Source organism: Bombus impatiens, unplaced genomic scaffold, assembly GCF_000188095.3.
Source record: "Bombus impatiens unplaced genomic scaffold, BIMP_2.2 scf_0020, whole genome shotgun sequence".
In the NCBI taxonomy this organism is placed as follows: Eukaryota; Metazoa; Arthropoda; class Insecta; order Hymenoptera; family Apidae; genus Bombus; species Bombus impatiens.
Window position 1 is genome coordinate 1,023,398 of NT_176439.1, and position 16,914 is coordinate 1,040,311.

General features: G+C 36.8%; 1 protein-coding gene across 6 annotated transcripts; it reads left to right on the forward strand.

The window, feature by feature from the left end:
- Positions 1-518: 518 nt before the first annotated feature.
- LOC100742125 (mitogen-activated protein kinase kinase kinase 15) lies at positions 519-10,944 on the forward strand. Of its 6 annotated transcripts, none has more exons than XM_033319802.1 (24): positions 519-607; positions 2,254-2,380; positions 2,451-2,671; positions 2,736-2,930; positions 3,001-3,170; positions 3,446-3,614; positions 3,680-3,979; positions 4,056-4,309; positions 4,391-4,550; positions 4,782-5,135; positions 5,207-5,468; positions 5,553-5,690; positions 5,760-5,926; positions 5,989-6,084; positions 6,150-6,289; positions 6,399-6,554; positions 6,852-6,959; positions 7,613-7,725; positions 7,825-7,994; positions 8,065-8,329; positions 8,427-8,754; positions 8,835-8,982; positions 9,059-9,135; positions 9,200-9,278. In XM_033319802.1, the coding sequence occupies exons 2-24, from the start codon at positions 2,344-2,346 to the stop codon at positions 9,276-9,278; spliced, it is 4,107 nt and encodes a 1,368-aa protein (XP_033175693.1). In that variant the 5' UTR covers positions 519-607; positions 2,254-2,343. The 6 variants fall into 6 exon arrangements, with proteins under 6 accessions (XP_033175693.1, XP_012240193.1, XP_012240202.1 ...); XM_012384770.3 differs by lacking the exon at positions 519-607 and adding an exon at positions 1,686-1,845; XM_012384779.3 differs by lacking the exon at positions 519-607 and adding an exon at positions 1,688-1,845 and having other exon boundaries at positions 6,864-6,959; positions 9,200-10,944.
- The last annotated feature ends 5,970 nt before the right edge of the window (positions 10,945-16,914 follow it).

Below are 16,914 nucleotides of genomic sequence, written 5' to 3' on the forward strand. Positions count from 1 at the left end.
TAAGAACATTTGTTATTCTTTCTGTATTTCTATTTCTGAGAATTCCTGTGTAGTAAAGAGCAATTAAAATGGAACGAAGAGAGAAAATCTCAGCGCTTCTTGATCGCGAGAAATGACGTATTTGTCTTGTCGGTCGATCGCGATCGTGGGGCAGGCCAGTTCTTGGGGTCCCCCTGTGATAGAATAACATAAGTTACAAAGAAGTATAATAATACTGTTATACATATGCTGCCTACTGTTATCGTGCGGCCTTCTTGCATTCTACGCTGCTAGTTACAAAATACGGTTTATTACGCGGATTGAATAAAAAGAAGGGGTATGTATACTTCTAAGTTAAGATGACAATAGCTTCTTGCTTCTGCTGTGTTCCTAATGAAAGGGGAGCGCTGCGGAGTGGCCGCTCCGCGCATCACTGCACCCCACTATTCTTCACGCACTCGTAAACCGCGTACATACGAATCATGATCACCTTTTGGACCCTTTCTGCTGTTATTGTAGTTACTCTTGGTTTTCAATACGGATCACGTAATCGACTATCCAGCGGTAGGATCACGTAGTTTCTACAACTTCGCTGTTTATCGGGGGATATTGATTTCCTGTCATTCAAGTAAGTTGATATTGATTATACACTGAGAAACTTACGATGTGACAGTAATAATTACTTACTTTTTAAATTTCTAGATATTAATTTTATTTCATTTATTATATAACATTTTTTTACTAAGTGACAAAGTTAGACGAAGTTTATTTATAAATTTTGTCAGAAATAAATTAAGACAGAATATAACAATATACATATAGAGCAAATAAAGAATGCATTTACGCATTTATTATTTGCATTGCGATCATATTTGTGGCCTATCCAATTGCATAATATTCTATGTGATTAAGTAAAGAATAAAACAGTTTGTATTTAACAAGTAGAAGTAGACTTTACATATTAACCCAGATATTAAATCTGATGGGCAAAGTTGCTCTGATGAATAAAGGAGCGAAATTGAGATCTCTTATTCTATTTAACGGCAGTTAACAGTCATAAGCACGCGAGTAGAAAAGTCGTGGCTTCCGACAATCTACGTAACTATGACCGCTCTTCCTATTCCTAACATCCTGCTCGTGTGGAGTTCATTGGTACGTTTCCACGATGCTCTGTACTGTAACATTCAGTCCAATCGAATCCGAATGACCTACAAACTCATTATTCGCATTTACGTGTTGCCGAACCTCTTCAGCTAGTATGTTCTCCGAATAAATGGTCGATTCTAGTCGATCGACAAAAGTGTTTTGCGGTAGTAGCATTCGGGCTATCTTGTGTCGGATGTTTTAACTCTACAGAGTATAAATCTCGTGAACAATACCACGCTTTATTATCGAAGATATGCATTTGAAGATTAATTTATTTAATATCACGTTGGTAACCATGCTGGAAGATGTTTTATAATTGACATACAAATTAATTAAATTCTTTTTTTGTACACATTTTTTTTATAAATATCATGTATTCCACGAATTAAATCATCTTTCTAATAACTTAAAGTCAATCTAATTACTGTGTGCTTCTATTATTTATTTCCACTATTGCGCTCGAGGATTATTAAATGATTTGCGTGGTTGTGATTTTTACTTCTACGATTCTAATCGCAATTATCATTTCATTCTTATTATAATGCGTTCTATCTTAAGAGCTTCTATTTTTATACCGGCAGAGCGACCGATCTTTCTGCCATCTGTGAACTAACAAGAAACTTCTTTATGTGAGTTGTACAGCGCGAGCACGACCTCGACTCCGGATTTGTGTGTTCTAGAAGAAATGGAAGATTGTATCTATAATGTGCAGTGTAAAAGGTATTTCGCGTATCCTGGTCCAATTAAACAATAATTCCCCTACGAGAATCCCATGGTAGCGTTCGTGAAGCGACGTGCATTATTTTCACTATGCATTAGTTTTTTGCGAGCCAATGTTACAAGCGAATTTTTGTTCAAGATTTTATTACGTTTTGTTGTTTCGTTGTAGTTCAAAGTCTTCTGTAGAATAGTAATGTTTCTTTACGACAATTGTTTAAAACATTCTTTGAAAGTTGTATGAATTGTACAACTTTCTTAAAACTTCATATATTTTAGTTTTTACATATAATTCGTAATGTTCTGAAAAGTTATAAATTTATATTTTATGGTAATTAAAATATGTTTAATGGTATAATAATACAAATTTATAATTTATTACTATGCTATGTATTTTATCTTTTCAAACAGGTGAATTTACAAGTCTTTTGTTCGTTGATACTTCCAAACACTTATTAAGTAAGAATTAAGAATACCATTTCCATTCAACAATTATACAACATGCCATCGATTTGTGGCGATACAGTTGACATGACTGGTAATTTCTTGTTATATTCAATTCATTGAGGAAGTATTTGGTATTGTTAATCATTAATAACATTTTACAGTGGCTGCACAATCAACTATCGCAGAAGGTATTTCTAGTACTGATAGCATTGGTACATATAGTGATATTTCCGGGCACACCACCATTTCAGGAAGACCCAGAATGGATGTAGCTTGTGTTTTAGACTTACAACAACCAGAACATTTGGCTCAGAGAAGGAGAGCCTTAGAGGAAGTCAGACAAGCCTGCAATCTAGTTAATGCCAACATGCATCATATTCAGGTATAAATATTTTTTATTGCTAAAAGTTACAATCTCTAAATATTTTTGATTATTGTTTTTCTAGTTTGAAAAGTTGGATTTCGGCGAAACAAATGTACTTGACACATTCTATAATGCAGATGTAGCTGTTGTAGATTTAAGTATTCAACTACAACAGTCTGCCTTGTTTTATCACCTTGGTGTCAGAGAAAGTTTCGGCATGAAAGAAAATATTCTATTACATAATGACGTAGATACAGAAACAACAATCAGAATTAAGGTACATTTATATTGTTTTAACATATTATATTTAAAAATTATCTTTTAACATATAATTTCACAATGTGCAGTTATCATGTGGTAATTATACATTTGTATCCTACCGTGTGGTGGAATGTGGTTCATGTGTGGCAACTAATCCAGCTACTACCAGGATCACTGGAGAAGAAGTCATAGACCCAAAGCAACATCTTACATTGAAGCTCAAAAAGTTATTTCAAGATGTCGAAGTACAATCTAAGTATGTTTTGAGTTTTCACTACATTGTTATCATATGTTATTTTTATAGATAAGTAAGCAAAGTACATCATTCTTTTACCCAAATTATGTCACAGTAACAAAGTGAATATTTTCTTATCTTATCATTTTGTACATAAAATTGAATTATAGCATTCGAGCATATTTATAATTTGAAAATCTTGCTAACAGTTTGTAACGAACTTGAACTTATTGCAATAGTATGACAATAATGTCATTTTCATTATCGATTTTCACAATAAATTATACAATTTTTAGAGCACATATGAAAGAAAAGTTCCTCGCGGATTTGCGAAAAGCTCGTGAAACATACTCTGGGGAAGAACTATCGAAAGCTTTGAACAATATGCGTAAACGCTTAGATGACCCAAACGTTTTGTCTGGAGAGGTTGTTTTAAACGTTCTGATTTCCTTCCGTGAAATACAGGTAATGCAGCAATGATTTTTGTTTCGAAAAATATTTCTTTACTAATTAAAGTTATGTATGTGTAGGATTACGATGCAATGGTACAATTAGTTGATGATTTAAGAACGATACCGACTCATAAGAATTACATCAACACGCCAGCTATTCGGTATCTATACGCATTTGCGTTAAATCGACGAAATAAAGAAGGTGATAGGGAGAGAGCATTAAAAGTTATAGAAAAAGCACTAGAGAAGAAAGAAAACCATGTTCCTGATATGTTATGTTTGTGTGGAAGAATATATAAAGATAAATTCGTAGAAAGTAGACACACTGACGAAGAAAGTTTAAAAAATGCTATTCATTGGTATAGAAAAGGTTTCGAGGTATATTATTTTCTTCACTTTGTAGTATAATAAACACTTGAACCACACAACTTCTAAGTACAACTTCTATATTCAGGTGCAACCAAATGAATATGCCGGTATCAATCTTGCTACGTTACTCGTTATAGCAGGGAACGAATTTTCCAAAAGTGAAGAATTACAACACATAGGCATGGTATTGAATAATCTCATTGGCAAGAAAGGTAGCTTATCCAGCCTAAAGGATTATTGGGATGTGGCAACGTTTTTTGAAATCAGTGTACTTGCCGAAGACTATTCGAAAGCTATCCAAGCTGCCGAGTGCATGTTTAAACTGAAGCCGCCAAACTGGTATGCACTTGTTATCATTGAAGCTATATGTATGTTAAAATAGAAAGTGTTAGAATATTAATTGTATTGTTTCTTAATTAGGTACCTGAAATCAACAATAGGGAACATATCGCTGATAGATAGGTTTCGTAAAAAGAATGAGGAAGCCGAGGTTTCGCCAGAGGAGCAAATATTTAGTTTTTGGATGGACTACTTTGTTGAAGCTACAAAATCGGAAGTTGGAGATAGTATACGGTTTCCAGTAAGTTGATAAATGGAATCGTTCTACAAAGGATCCAGTTTCCAATTCGGGAGACTATGGCTTATAATATTGTGTTACCAATCCAGCTTACTTCTGTACATTTTGGGTCAAAGTAAGAACAATATAAAACTGCTCTTAGTGCAGGTTCTTAGACTGACTTTAATGAATCAAGATTCTATTACGATTTTCTGCAGTGAAAAGAGGGATTAGTCACTAACCTTTCTATTTTAGCTCTTAGTGTTGGAGCCAACGAAGATCTTGATGCCGAGCTATGTAAACGTAAACCTTGGGGCAGAAGAGAAATCAGTGCAAATTTGGAATCTTTGCTTGGACAATATGAAGAATAGTTGTAAACAAGTTCACGATTGGTTATTTACCGCGAACATGATACGCAGTGTAAGCTTGTACAAAAGAGACGAACGCTGTCTTTTTTTATATGTCCACCAAAACTCTGATGATTTCCAAATGTATTTCCCGTCTGTTCAATGCAGACAAAGATTTTATGATTTAATCTTGGAAATGACCAGGGATCAGGAGGGTATGGTTACGGATTTGGATGCATATATGACTGATGATAGGATGAAGGTTTGTAAATTATTGTTAGTTAATATCAGTTTTTAAATAAATTTATTTCATTAACATTTATTTCTTCACAGTTTGAATATGAATTGGATGATCAAAACAAACGAATAATGCTGGGTAAAGGTACATACGGGATTGTCTATGCTGCTCGAGATTTAAATACGCAAGTTAGAATTGCCGTCAAAGAAATTCGAGAACGGAATTTGGGAGATGTGCAACCCTTACACGAGGAAATTAAATTACATAGCCAATTGAGGCATAGAAATATTGTGCAATACTTAGGTTCTGTAAGTGAAGAAGGATACTTTAAAATTTTCATGGAGCAAGTCCCTGGAGGTAAATAAATAGAATGAAAGGGTATAAAGAGGAATAGTATATATTTACTATATTTCTTTTTATTCTTTTTTTTAATTCTCTTAGGTAGTTTATCAGCCTTACTAAGGTCAAAATGGGGTCCTCTGAAAGAAAATGAATCTACAATTGCTTATTACACTAAACAAATCTTAGAAGGTCTCAAATATCTACATGATCAAAAAATCGTCCACAGAGATATTAAGGGTAAAGTATAATGTACGAAATATTTTATTTATGAAGTCTTCAGTATTTTTATTTAGTTATTGCTTTTAGGCGATAATGTTTTAGTCAATACGTATAGTGGCGTAGTAAAGATTTCAGACTTCGGTATGTCGAAACGATTAGCTGGTTTATGTCCAAGTACAGAAACGTTTACTGGAACTTTGCAATATATGGCACCGGAAGTTATTGATAAGGGACAGCGTGGATATGGTGCTCCTGTAAGTTATACATATTCTTTATTTACGAAAGGAAAATTATTATATTATGATATGTGATGTAGGCAGATATTTGGTCCTTGGGTTGCACAATAGTTGAAATGGCGACTGGTAAACCACCGTTCATTGAATTAGGTTCCCCTCAAGCTGCAGTATTTAAGGTAAAATATTAGTTAATTTTTACTGAAGATAATCTTATATATATTTAAAAAATTTATTCTAACAGGTTGGGTATTACAAAATACACCCTGAAATTCCATCAGAATTATCTGAAAGGGCAAAGAATTTTATATTACGCTGTTTTGAACCCAATCCTGACATAAGAGCAACTGCAGCTGAATTATTAGAGGATCCATTTTTAAATGAGTACGTGATATATACATATTTACACACACACACACACGCACGCACGTACATACAAACTCCATATTACATAAGTAAATAGATACAATAATATTGTTTTTTATGTGCGTAGAAAAAAGAAAACCAATCGATTGGCCGCAGTACCTGATTTTAGTAGAAGCATTTCAGTACCTGCTGACAGATTAGAACGCTTAGGGAAATCTGATAAAACCAATAATAATCATATTGTTTCCGCTTCTCCTATTCAAACTTCACAATCAGATGATAGGTAACGTAAATATGTTATTTATATTAATGTAATTATATGCAAATATTCATGTTCTAATTTATTTATGAATCGTCCGGTTTTTGTTGTTTTGCTGCTGAAAGCAATTTTTATATAGAGATACATTTTCTGTTTCAAAGAAATATATAGCAGTTAGTAAATAGCTTTTTTCGGGTAATAAATCTGAATACATTGCACGCAATGTATTTGAATACGTGGTTAGCGGTTTAACTTTTTTTCTTCTTTATTTTCTATTTGTCATTAAATCCCATTTTCTTGTGATGAAATATAATCGAAAAGTGTCACGTACAGTGGAGGGCTAACAAAGTCAAGCCCACTGAGGGAGCGCAGTCCAGCACACCTTCTGTCCCCCATTAGAATGCCCACTGCAACCCTTTCTTTTAACAGGTATGGTACTAACGCTATAGATGGTTATAGCTGTTTGTCAAAAATATAACAAATAATAGTGATACATGTTATTGACAAAAAACAGAAAAATCTATCTTCATACAAGCAAGGAATTAATTATGATTAATAGTAGTTAGGCCATATAATTTATTAATATTTGTGTTGCTTTATGTTGCTAAACGTTCATGTGTTGTGGGCAATGGAGCTTCCTGTTTAATTGTAATATGTGTAATTCGGTATATTTTTCTATGTAGTAAGGAGGAAGACTAAGACCCCTATGTCATTTTAATCTTCCTTGTACTAGTCTTAAGCTAATGATACTGTGAACTAAAGTTTGATGTCCTAAACAAGTTCAATGGAAATTTATTACAAACTTGATTTATGTAACACTATTCATATGCTTTTCAACTTTAAATTCTTAAGATTATTTTTGAGATAGTGCTTGTAGAATATACTCATGGCTTCAGTGATTGCCCTATGTATTCAGGTTTATTTTCAATCAAAATATCTTCCAGGAAATATTCTTGCCCTTGTGACACGTGTATAATGCAAACTTTAAATTCAAAGCACAATGATGCAAATGTAAATTTAGATATTTAACATTTTTTAGAGATTTAACATTTAGATATAACATCGATTTAACGTATTTTCAGTACAATAGGAAATACACCTTCTATAGAGACAAGTGAAAGTGACACAGCAGGAGCCTCCATGACTAGGAGAAGTTCTTCTGGTGGTTTATTATCACCAGAAGTTGAATTAGGAGGTGAATAATTATAATTAATTTTTTTTTTATTATTAATTTAATTTTAATTGATGTGTTTGAGAATCATTTAACTTTAACGTGTTCTTATATTACTAATAGGTCAACCCGGTCAGAAGACTGGCGAAGAACAAGAGGGTTTCTATCTGCTGAAAAAAGATAGTCAAAGAAGAATGACATTAACTAGAGTTCTTAATCAAGATGAGGCAAAAATTTGTGAAGTATGGATGAGAGGTATATGTCAGGCGGAGGGTCAAACTGTTCTTCAAATGGTAATTATTTCTAAATTTCCATGAATGTGAACTGCGTATTTTAATTAATACCGAGTTTTTATGTTTTCAGAATCATCTAATATTATTAATGCGAGCTTTGAGAGATTATATCGTGGAACAAAATCAAGGAGTGATTGTGACAGCCATTAGAACATTGAAAGAAGAATTGGATTTTGATTCTATCGCCATTAATCATCTCAACTTAGCAATTTATCTATTTCAAACGGCGGTGAACGAGGTTCTACGAATGCATAGTATAAAGCCTCATTGGATGTTTGCACTGGATAATTTAGTGAGAAATGCTGTACAAGCTGCCATCACTGTACTTTCCCCTGGTAATATTATGGTCATTTGTTGTGTAAAGTAATATTTCTAACACCATTTTATACACTAATATATTATTTACAGAAATTCTTAATACATTATTTACAGAACTCGGCGCCAATTTACTTGGTCAAGAACGCGTACAATCCGGTGATCAAGGTCCAGAAGAAGGATCTACATCCGGTGTATCGACTGTAAATTCTGTAAAATCGCAGAAAACCGGTGACTCTTTGGATAACAAGTACTGGAAAGAATATCGAGATCAAATGGGGGCTTTAAAAATGGAGAATTTGAGATTGCTGCAAGAACTGATCGAAAGTCAGAAATCGTATCAAGCTTTATTGCAACAGGTTCTTGAGGAACAAAGAACTCAGGTTAATGCTTTAACACGACTTTGCGAAGGTATAAATAGACGAACTATGAGACAAGAATCAGGGTAAGATTTAATTGTGCTCGTAATTTTAATTTGGAATGCATAATATGATATGTTGCAATTAACTTGCGTTCCTGTTATAGATATAATTCATCAATATCTGGAAACATAGTGCAACAACCAATTTCATTGGTTATTAGCGATGCACCTTCTAGTACAACTTCATGCAGTGATCAAGCTCTTATCGAGTGGTTACAAAGTCTTCAAGTGGATGAAATGTCGATCGAAAGGGTGAATATTACAATTTATATTGATATTTGTCTCCTAGCGAATAAAGGATTGTACTAATTGATATCACCTTTTACAGTTCCTATACGAGCAGTACACACTGGATGATGTCTTAAATCACGTTACACGTGAGGACATTCGCAGACTTAATCTCAGGTAGATAAGAAGGTTTCTTTAGACTACATATACAGAGTATTTAATAAATATTATAACTTTTCAGAGGAGGAATTGAATTGAGGATATGGCAAGCTATATTAAAATATCGACAAAGCAATAATGAAATGGAAAAGAACGAGTAGTTAAATTGTGTACCACATTGAAATTGGTTTGGTTGCGAATGGTTAACTTCATGCAGGGTAAAGGACTGGTTAAACTGCTAGTACATATAGCAGCGACCAAGGAGAGCGGAATAATTAATTCTTAATGTCGAATGAAATACCTGTGTCGTTTGTTACAATATTATCCGTAAAATGAATTTACACGGAAGGTTTTAAATGCACAATGATATTATTAGTTCTGTAGTTCCTAAATGTAGAGTATTTACTAGTTATATATAAGAGATAGGTGTGTATATATAACAAATTTTGCATATATTGACTTGTTTCAAGATGAATTCGTTACATGCGGAACTTTACAACCTCTTGGAAGTACATTTAACAACTATATTGTACAGAAATCAGTATTGCTATGTCGAGTAACTATATGTACTATGATAATATGCAAAATTTGTATATTCGGAAATCATCAATTTCACTCGACTTGTTAATCTATAATATTAATCTTGCCAAGTTTACGAAAATGATATTCCGATTGTTACTTAAACTAAAAGTTTGTAGATTCGAGAATTCAAAGTAATATTTATGTTCTCACAAATTTGACATTACTGCCACAGTAAAACTGATATTACTGAAAAGAAATATGTACATGTAGGAAGTTGTTTTGTGCTTTCGTGTTCTGCGAAGTGTTGACTGGTTTCTTCTTTGTTCTGTATAATTAAGCATTGAAAGAAGAGTCTTAGACGATAACGAACAGAGAAACAAACGATCGTAGTGCCTTACAAACCAGTGTAGTAGTACAAGAGAAAATATTTATTATTCGCAAATGAGAAAACGTTTTTGTTGTTGCTAATTCTATATTTCTTGAGCAATGATTAAGTGTCTTCCTAGGTATATACGAAAACATTTATTTTATGCGAAGAGTTCTTGCGTAGTTTCATAAAGTGCTTCTTATAGTTTATAACGGATATTCACTATTAATCAAGCGCCTTGAATTTACTAGACTTTTGTAGATACAAATTTTTATATAATCGCAAATTTCACGCTTTGTATGTGACTTTTTTCTTTGAAAATTTATGCTTCCTTTATACACATTGTATAGAATACGAATGAATCGCGTTTTCTGATACTTCCATTTCGACTTCCATTGCAATAATGCAGCATAATTATGCCAGTCAATTGAAATAAGTGCCTAATCGCATCAGGGATACACGTGATGTTTCGTTTCATATTTATCGTTACAATTAGGGTCAAAATAATTGGGGGATTATAGCTATTACGAATTAATGGATACACATATATTGGAAGAATATAAAATTTTGCTCCACATATTACATGTTGCATATTCTTTTATTTAAAATAATTATTACTATTTTAAATAGAATAGAATTTTAACTTTTTATAGTTGATACCTGAAATTTAATCCTCTAATTATTTTGAGGAATATTCTACAAATTGTTGAGCAACTATTACATAGCATAATTAATAGGAGAATACTATTCACCGAATATTGTCACCGAAATGTTCGAACGATCGTGAATAATAAAAGATATCGTCTCGAACGAGATACATCAGCTTAATTGTTAAGACGGTTTCACACGACTGTTTTCATTCGCTGTATTTGATAAGACTAATTATTCTTGTTATTCTAGCAAGCTGAAATTTGTAATAAAGATTCCGGCAAGAAGAAGGCACGTTGTTCTTCATTTTTCAACCCTGCCTCTAGTCAGAGAACGACGAGGAGCTTTTGGATAGTAAAAAAATAGCGACGTTTAATTGAAATCGAAAGTAAACGAAGAGTCAGAACGATTCCCAAAGGCGAAAGGGTCGAAACCCGGGGGAGACGAGTATACGTGATCGGTTCGAGGGGTCGGCGTTCCTTTTTCATCGTCTATCCAACTTCTCTGCATTGATATGGATGAGGCGTTCTTTCTTTATCTGGATGCGATACTCCGTTTAAAAGATAAGCCAAATAGATTCGCAACTCATCGATGTAGAAGCAGCCTTCGTGTCTTCCCGCTGTCTTATCCGCCTCCGTTGGGATTATCCTTGGCGATACGATCTGGCTTTTCCAGAGGGAACAAAACGTAGCGTAGCGAGCGTCATCGAGCTTTCATCGCGCGCGATCTGCTTTCAAGATCCTTTTCGTCCCGTTCGTTTCGTAATTGGAAGAGAAAAAAAGCAGAGTACCTCGCACACATATGTAGGAGCAGCAGAGAGGGAGTTTAAATTTTTCAGGAAAATAAATGCACCGAGCAGCCGCCGCGTAAAATTGCAAAAGTTTCGGACACTCGGCTCCCTACGACGAACGAGGGTCGGACCTATTCATTTGCACTACAAAAAAGCCCGTGGCTTATAAACGCAACCCCTTGAACCAGCCGCTTATTTTCAACGTCGGAGCCCTACTATTCCTTTTTGGCCATTCTCTTTTCTCTCGTCGACTCTCGTTCCGATGCATTTGCACGCGCCTGCGATCCAACCGATTCTCGCATGTAATATTTAAAGAGCCGATCACGACACGGAATACTCTCGTTCTCCTTCATTTTTCTTACAGGAGATTCCTATTATTTATTTATTTATATTTTGCTTTGTCATTTCTTTTTTGTATTGTTCATTTTATAATCTACATTCTCATCTATTAATCCATATGAAATACGTAAAAAATTTGTCATGTCTGCAAAGTTTTCATTCCCTCAGAGTTTATCATCGTTAGCGTCTCGACACGAGATAATTTAATTTCAGACTGCTTTTCGTTGGACAAGCTTTTTGCCGAAGCCATTACCGACCATGTAACCGAGCGTAGCCGCGAAAATACCGAATGGAATTCGATTACAGTCCTCCAAATTGCTACGTTACTATACTCTCATACCTGTTTTTATTCCCTCACGAAAAAGTTCGCATTCCAAGCGTCGAATATTTTGCTCGCGCTGTTTGGACAATAGAGCGACTCGTGTTGTTACACCCATGAAATAAACGTTTTTCAGCCCTTCCACGGTGCTTATCATTAGCAATTCCATAACGGAAGTCGTAGCGGTATCGGGGACTCGCGATCGGCCGCGTCTTCGCAAATATAAATGTTAATGTGCCTTTGTCAGGCTTCCGCATATATTACTGGGAGGCACAGTTGGCGGATTCTTCGTAAAATTTGTTGAGTTTTAGGGAGGGTGAAATACATAGTTAAGCGGCTCGACTGTAGCATTTGAAAGGGTGCCCTCCTCGAAGGGTTGCCTCGCGATAGCTCGTCATATTCCTCGCGAATTCTATCGATTCCTCTCCTGTAAAATTATTAATATTTTTTTTGATCGTACAATGATACTGCATTGTTGAGTAAAATGGGAAAAAATAAAATGAAGTTCGGCCAACGTTAAAGAAGGATATGTTTTCGAGCTCGTTGGAAAAGTCACTTTGTTGAGAATCTGTTTAAGAGTCATTCGACGAATCGATTTGATTTTCATTTTCATCGCAGTGAGAGAGTGGGAACGGTTTCATATTTCAGCATTTCTCGGAGAACGAAAATTTACTTTTCGATACATAATTTCGAAAATAATCACGACCTCGTATTTCCTCGTAGATATATCAACATTTTATTCTGTACCATTTTTAATTTTATTATTATCATATTACATGTATACGCGTTAAACTGCAAAATATGAGAAGCACGTTGTACACCTCAATTTCTTATAACCGCAGTAAAAAGCCTGAAAATGTTGATTGAAATTAATGCGACGTAACCAGTGGCAAAGAGCGCAGGCAAGAGCGTGCGAAAAAAATATTAAGCTCGAAATTCGTCAAAACTGACGTTCCCCCTTTTTCTCGTCGACCTCTCGTATATACAAAAATTCGTTTAAAAACACGTATATTAACGTACGAGGGCGATACATTAATCTCTGTGCGTATGTCGCCCTTTAAATTAGATGCCATCGGCTTTAAAGAGAAAGGCGGTGGTAATAACTGCGCAGGATAGACGAGCACATTTCGAATTAACTTCGGACACGTCGAAATCGCAAATAAACCGGTGGAAACACTCGCCGTCCCGATGCAATGGCAGCGGTTCGAAGCAGAAAGGGTCGTACGCCGCGATCGGGATACAAATTCCAAGCTGTCTGGCCAGCCTTTTACCTCTTCGTTCCTCTTCTCTCTATCGTTGCCGGTTTTCTCCTTCTCCTCCCTCTCTCTCTCTTTACCTTTTAATTAACTAACTGCGTCGACGGAGTAACTAAAGAGGATCCGCGATTTTCGAACGGGAGGCTTTCATCGCCGGCCGAAATAATCCATTTGGCCGAGTAGAAAGGCTAAATAAGATTATCGCGTCAAGTTCCGCCGCTCTACAAGAGAGAACAATAGAGAGGGAAAGATCGTATCCGGTAATTCAATTTCCAGTTTCACGGTAATCGATCGTGATCCTTCCACGCGTAACCGATCGCACGATTCTCCAGAATCCTCTTGTTCTCCGCGATTCTTATCTCTTTTGCGTCGAGTCGGCGGAGGAAAGTAAATTCGTCTGTGCTACTCGAGCGTCTAATTGCTCGTTCAAGATATCGACGAACCTTCAAAAGCTTCGATACTATCGACCGGTCGGTATTTTTCGTTGATCGTGTAACGATCAAAGTCTTAAATACCAAAGTCGTGGCATTGATACGATACGCGTTATTTACGTCTGTTAAGACCAATGCAACGCGGGAGCCATTGTAACTAAGAAGGTTAATAAGAAGTCGTTTTCGAGCCAACGTGCCGAGATACGTCCACTTTGTTCAGGAAGCAGACGAGAAAAAGGGGAAAAAAGAGGAGACGGTCGATAGGGCGATTAATCTGGCCGAAAAGCGAAATCATCCTTTCCAGCCGTTTTCTTCACCGAGGACTAAGAGAAGAAGGAACTTATGAACGTCCTCCCCGGGGATTATGGCGAGAACAATGAAGGCTGACTCGCCGTCTCCTCGTTTTCACGGAGTGACACCTTGTTCGCCGGGACTAATTACTTTCGGCTTAAAATCCTTAATTTGTTGCCGAAAGGCCGGCGACGAAGCCTTCTATCCCCGCTTCGATAAAATCTTTCCGCGATGTGCCTTCCGTCCTTGTCGAAAGACGTTTAAAAAGATAATTTTTCGGAGGGGAAAAGTCGATGGACGCGGCCTGTTCGATCCGACGAATCTTTAAAATAGTCAACCAGGAGTCAAATTTTACTTTCTGTTTCGTTAAATTTGCTTTATCACTTGATAGCTCGAACACGAGTAGAATCGTTGAAACGTGCGAAAACAAATTGACAACGATTATAGCCGCTGACGCGCATCTGCATAAACTCGATTTGCATATCAGCAAGACAAAATTGCCCTCGTTTTCACCCTCCAAGTATGAAACATAAAAGACAAAGTACGAACCCCATGCACCCTTTGCGCTTCCCCACCGTGATTATTTATCGAAATCACTTAATTAAATACCATATATCGTCCCTTCGATCGCAGGATTCAAACGTCGATCGAAGCGTTGGTCGTGGGACATGGCTGTTCATGCAGGTTGGACGAGTCGGAGATAAAACGGCGCTGGTAGGAAATTAGTCCCGCGTTGGCAACTTCTGGCGAAGATGCCGGACCGATATTGAATCGCGTCTGCACCCTTTCTCGTCTCATAACGGCGAAAGGTCTACGAGGCAACAGATGTACCTGATACATATTCATATCAGACCGCTCCACGATTTCGTGTTATTGTTACTGTTATTATTGTCAGGGTCGGAGCCAGTTCGTCGTAATAGCTCGAAAAAGAACGTACGAGCTAGGGATGGAAGACTTTGACCGTGCTTAATTTCATGCCCTTCGCCGATTATGGTTATCTCGGTAGACTGCATCACCGTTTCGCCTTCTTATTTTCTCAGACTTTGGCGCTATCGGAGTTTCTTTCACAGTGTTAGTAGCAACTTTGTAAATTAAACGGACACTTGGAAATTTCTCGCGTAAACTCGATACAGCTCGCAATACCGTCAAATTACAAAATCTACGATCTCTAGGGATCCTCGGCGTTCATGTCCCAGTTTCTCTAACTGTATTTCACAAATTCAGAGAATTCTCAAATCTAATTTGAGTTTAGAAAATTTGGAGGTCGCGCGATTGTCTAACGTAAATTTCCAGCTGCAAAACTCGAGAATCACGTTTCGGCAAAGTCGGTCGAAGGGCAAGCGCGACGTAGCCTCTCGACAGACCCCGGAGTATCTGGAACCGACCCAATCTAAACGTCGGCTACGAAAGGGCGTGCAAGGGGTTGGAGAAGTCTGAATTTTCAGTGGGCGGGTTCGTCGAAACTTCTCCATAACGCGGCCGAATTAATGGCAATTAATGGCATCCGTGTTTACCGGCCGGCTGTACACAAAGGCTTGTTTGAGTAGCCAGTTCGCGACCAGGAGCACGTGTAAATTTCCACTCTCGTTTTCGGCCGAGACGGAGCGAGAGAGAAAGAGGTTTGATCGAGGGTTCTTGAACCACGCCGCGCAAACAGACCCCTAATGAATTGCTTGCTATTCGAAAGCGGGAAAAAATCCAATTACCGCGAGGCTCGTCGTCACTCCATCCTTCGGATTCCTTTTGTAATCGACGTCCCTGACTTTCTGACTTCGCCAGCTATATCGTGGAATCAGGATCGGTAACCGCGCATTTGTCTACGTCCGGCATGAATCTCTGGAGCGGTTCTTCAAGATGACGAAGCATTCTTCGGATTCTGCACCTCTGCGATGCTTCTTCGTTGTTCCTTTCTTCTGCCTCTTCAGCTGGTCCTGCAATTTCATTGGAAAAATGGAAAATTACGTGGTAGTGGTGTGTAACAAGGATGGTAAAATCGTTTTTCGAAGTTTCTTGAAATTTTTCCAATTGTAAACGCGATACACCTAATCGCTGAGACGGGAACCGCGATCATTTTCTGCGAGTCCTCGCCGTCTGGAAGCTAATTTCGACACGGCGTTTTTTTAAAAACCTTTAGTTCTTTCATTTTGCGTTACAATATTTTCTCAGCCAGTTTTCACATCCTCGTAATTTGAAAATTCTTCGCCATTTAAGTTGTACCGTAGATAATTTGGAGAGTACGGCGGATATGCTAAAGTTCCCCTGTCAAGTTCTCCGATTCTTTTACTTTTTCTTTGCAACTGCACGATGTTTTTGGCCAGCTGCACCGCCCAAGCCGCGTCAGTTGTTGACGATAAACAACATCATCGACGGTATTTCCGGGCTTTGAAAGTTCAAAACGAATAACTCCTTGCAAATTCGATCATACACACGACAACGTTTTATTTCCATGAACAATATTCGATTTTTGAGTTGTTCTCGGTGTTTCACTTGAGGGTAATCACCGTGGTTTGGTTGGATTGTCGTACATAATTCATTTTTCGTCGTCCATAACGCAGCATCGATTCAACGACGAACGTCAGACTGCGTCGACGTTATTTTCCGATAACCCTAATACGATATTCTACATATTTTCTTCTTTTTATAGGTATATTATATCAAAGAGATACAGCGAGATAGTATCGCTTGTTATTTATTCAATTTCGGCCTCATCTGCCTAGAAACGGATTTGGCTTGCAATTCCTTTCATTCGTTCTTCCATACTTATCATACCTATCGTTCCTTGATCAACTAATCGCTTATTTACCTAACCTACCTTACTCTACTTTTACTTTGTT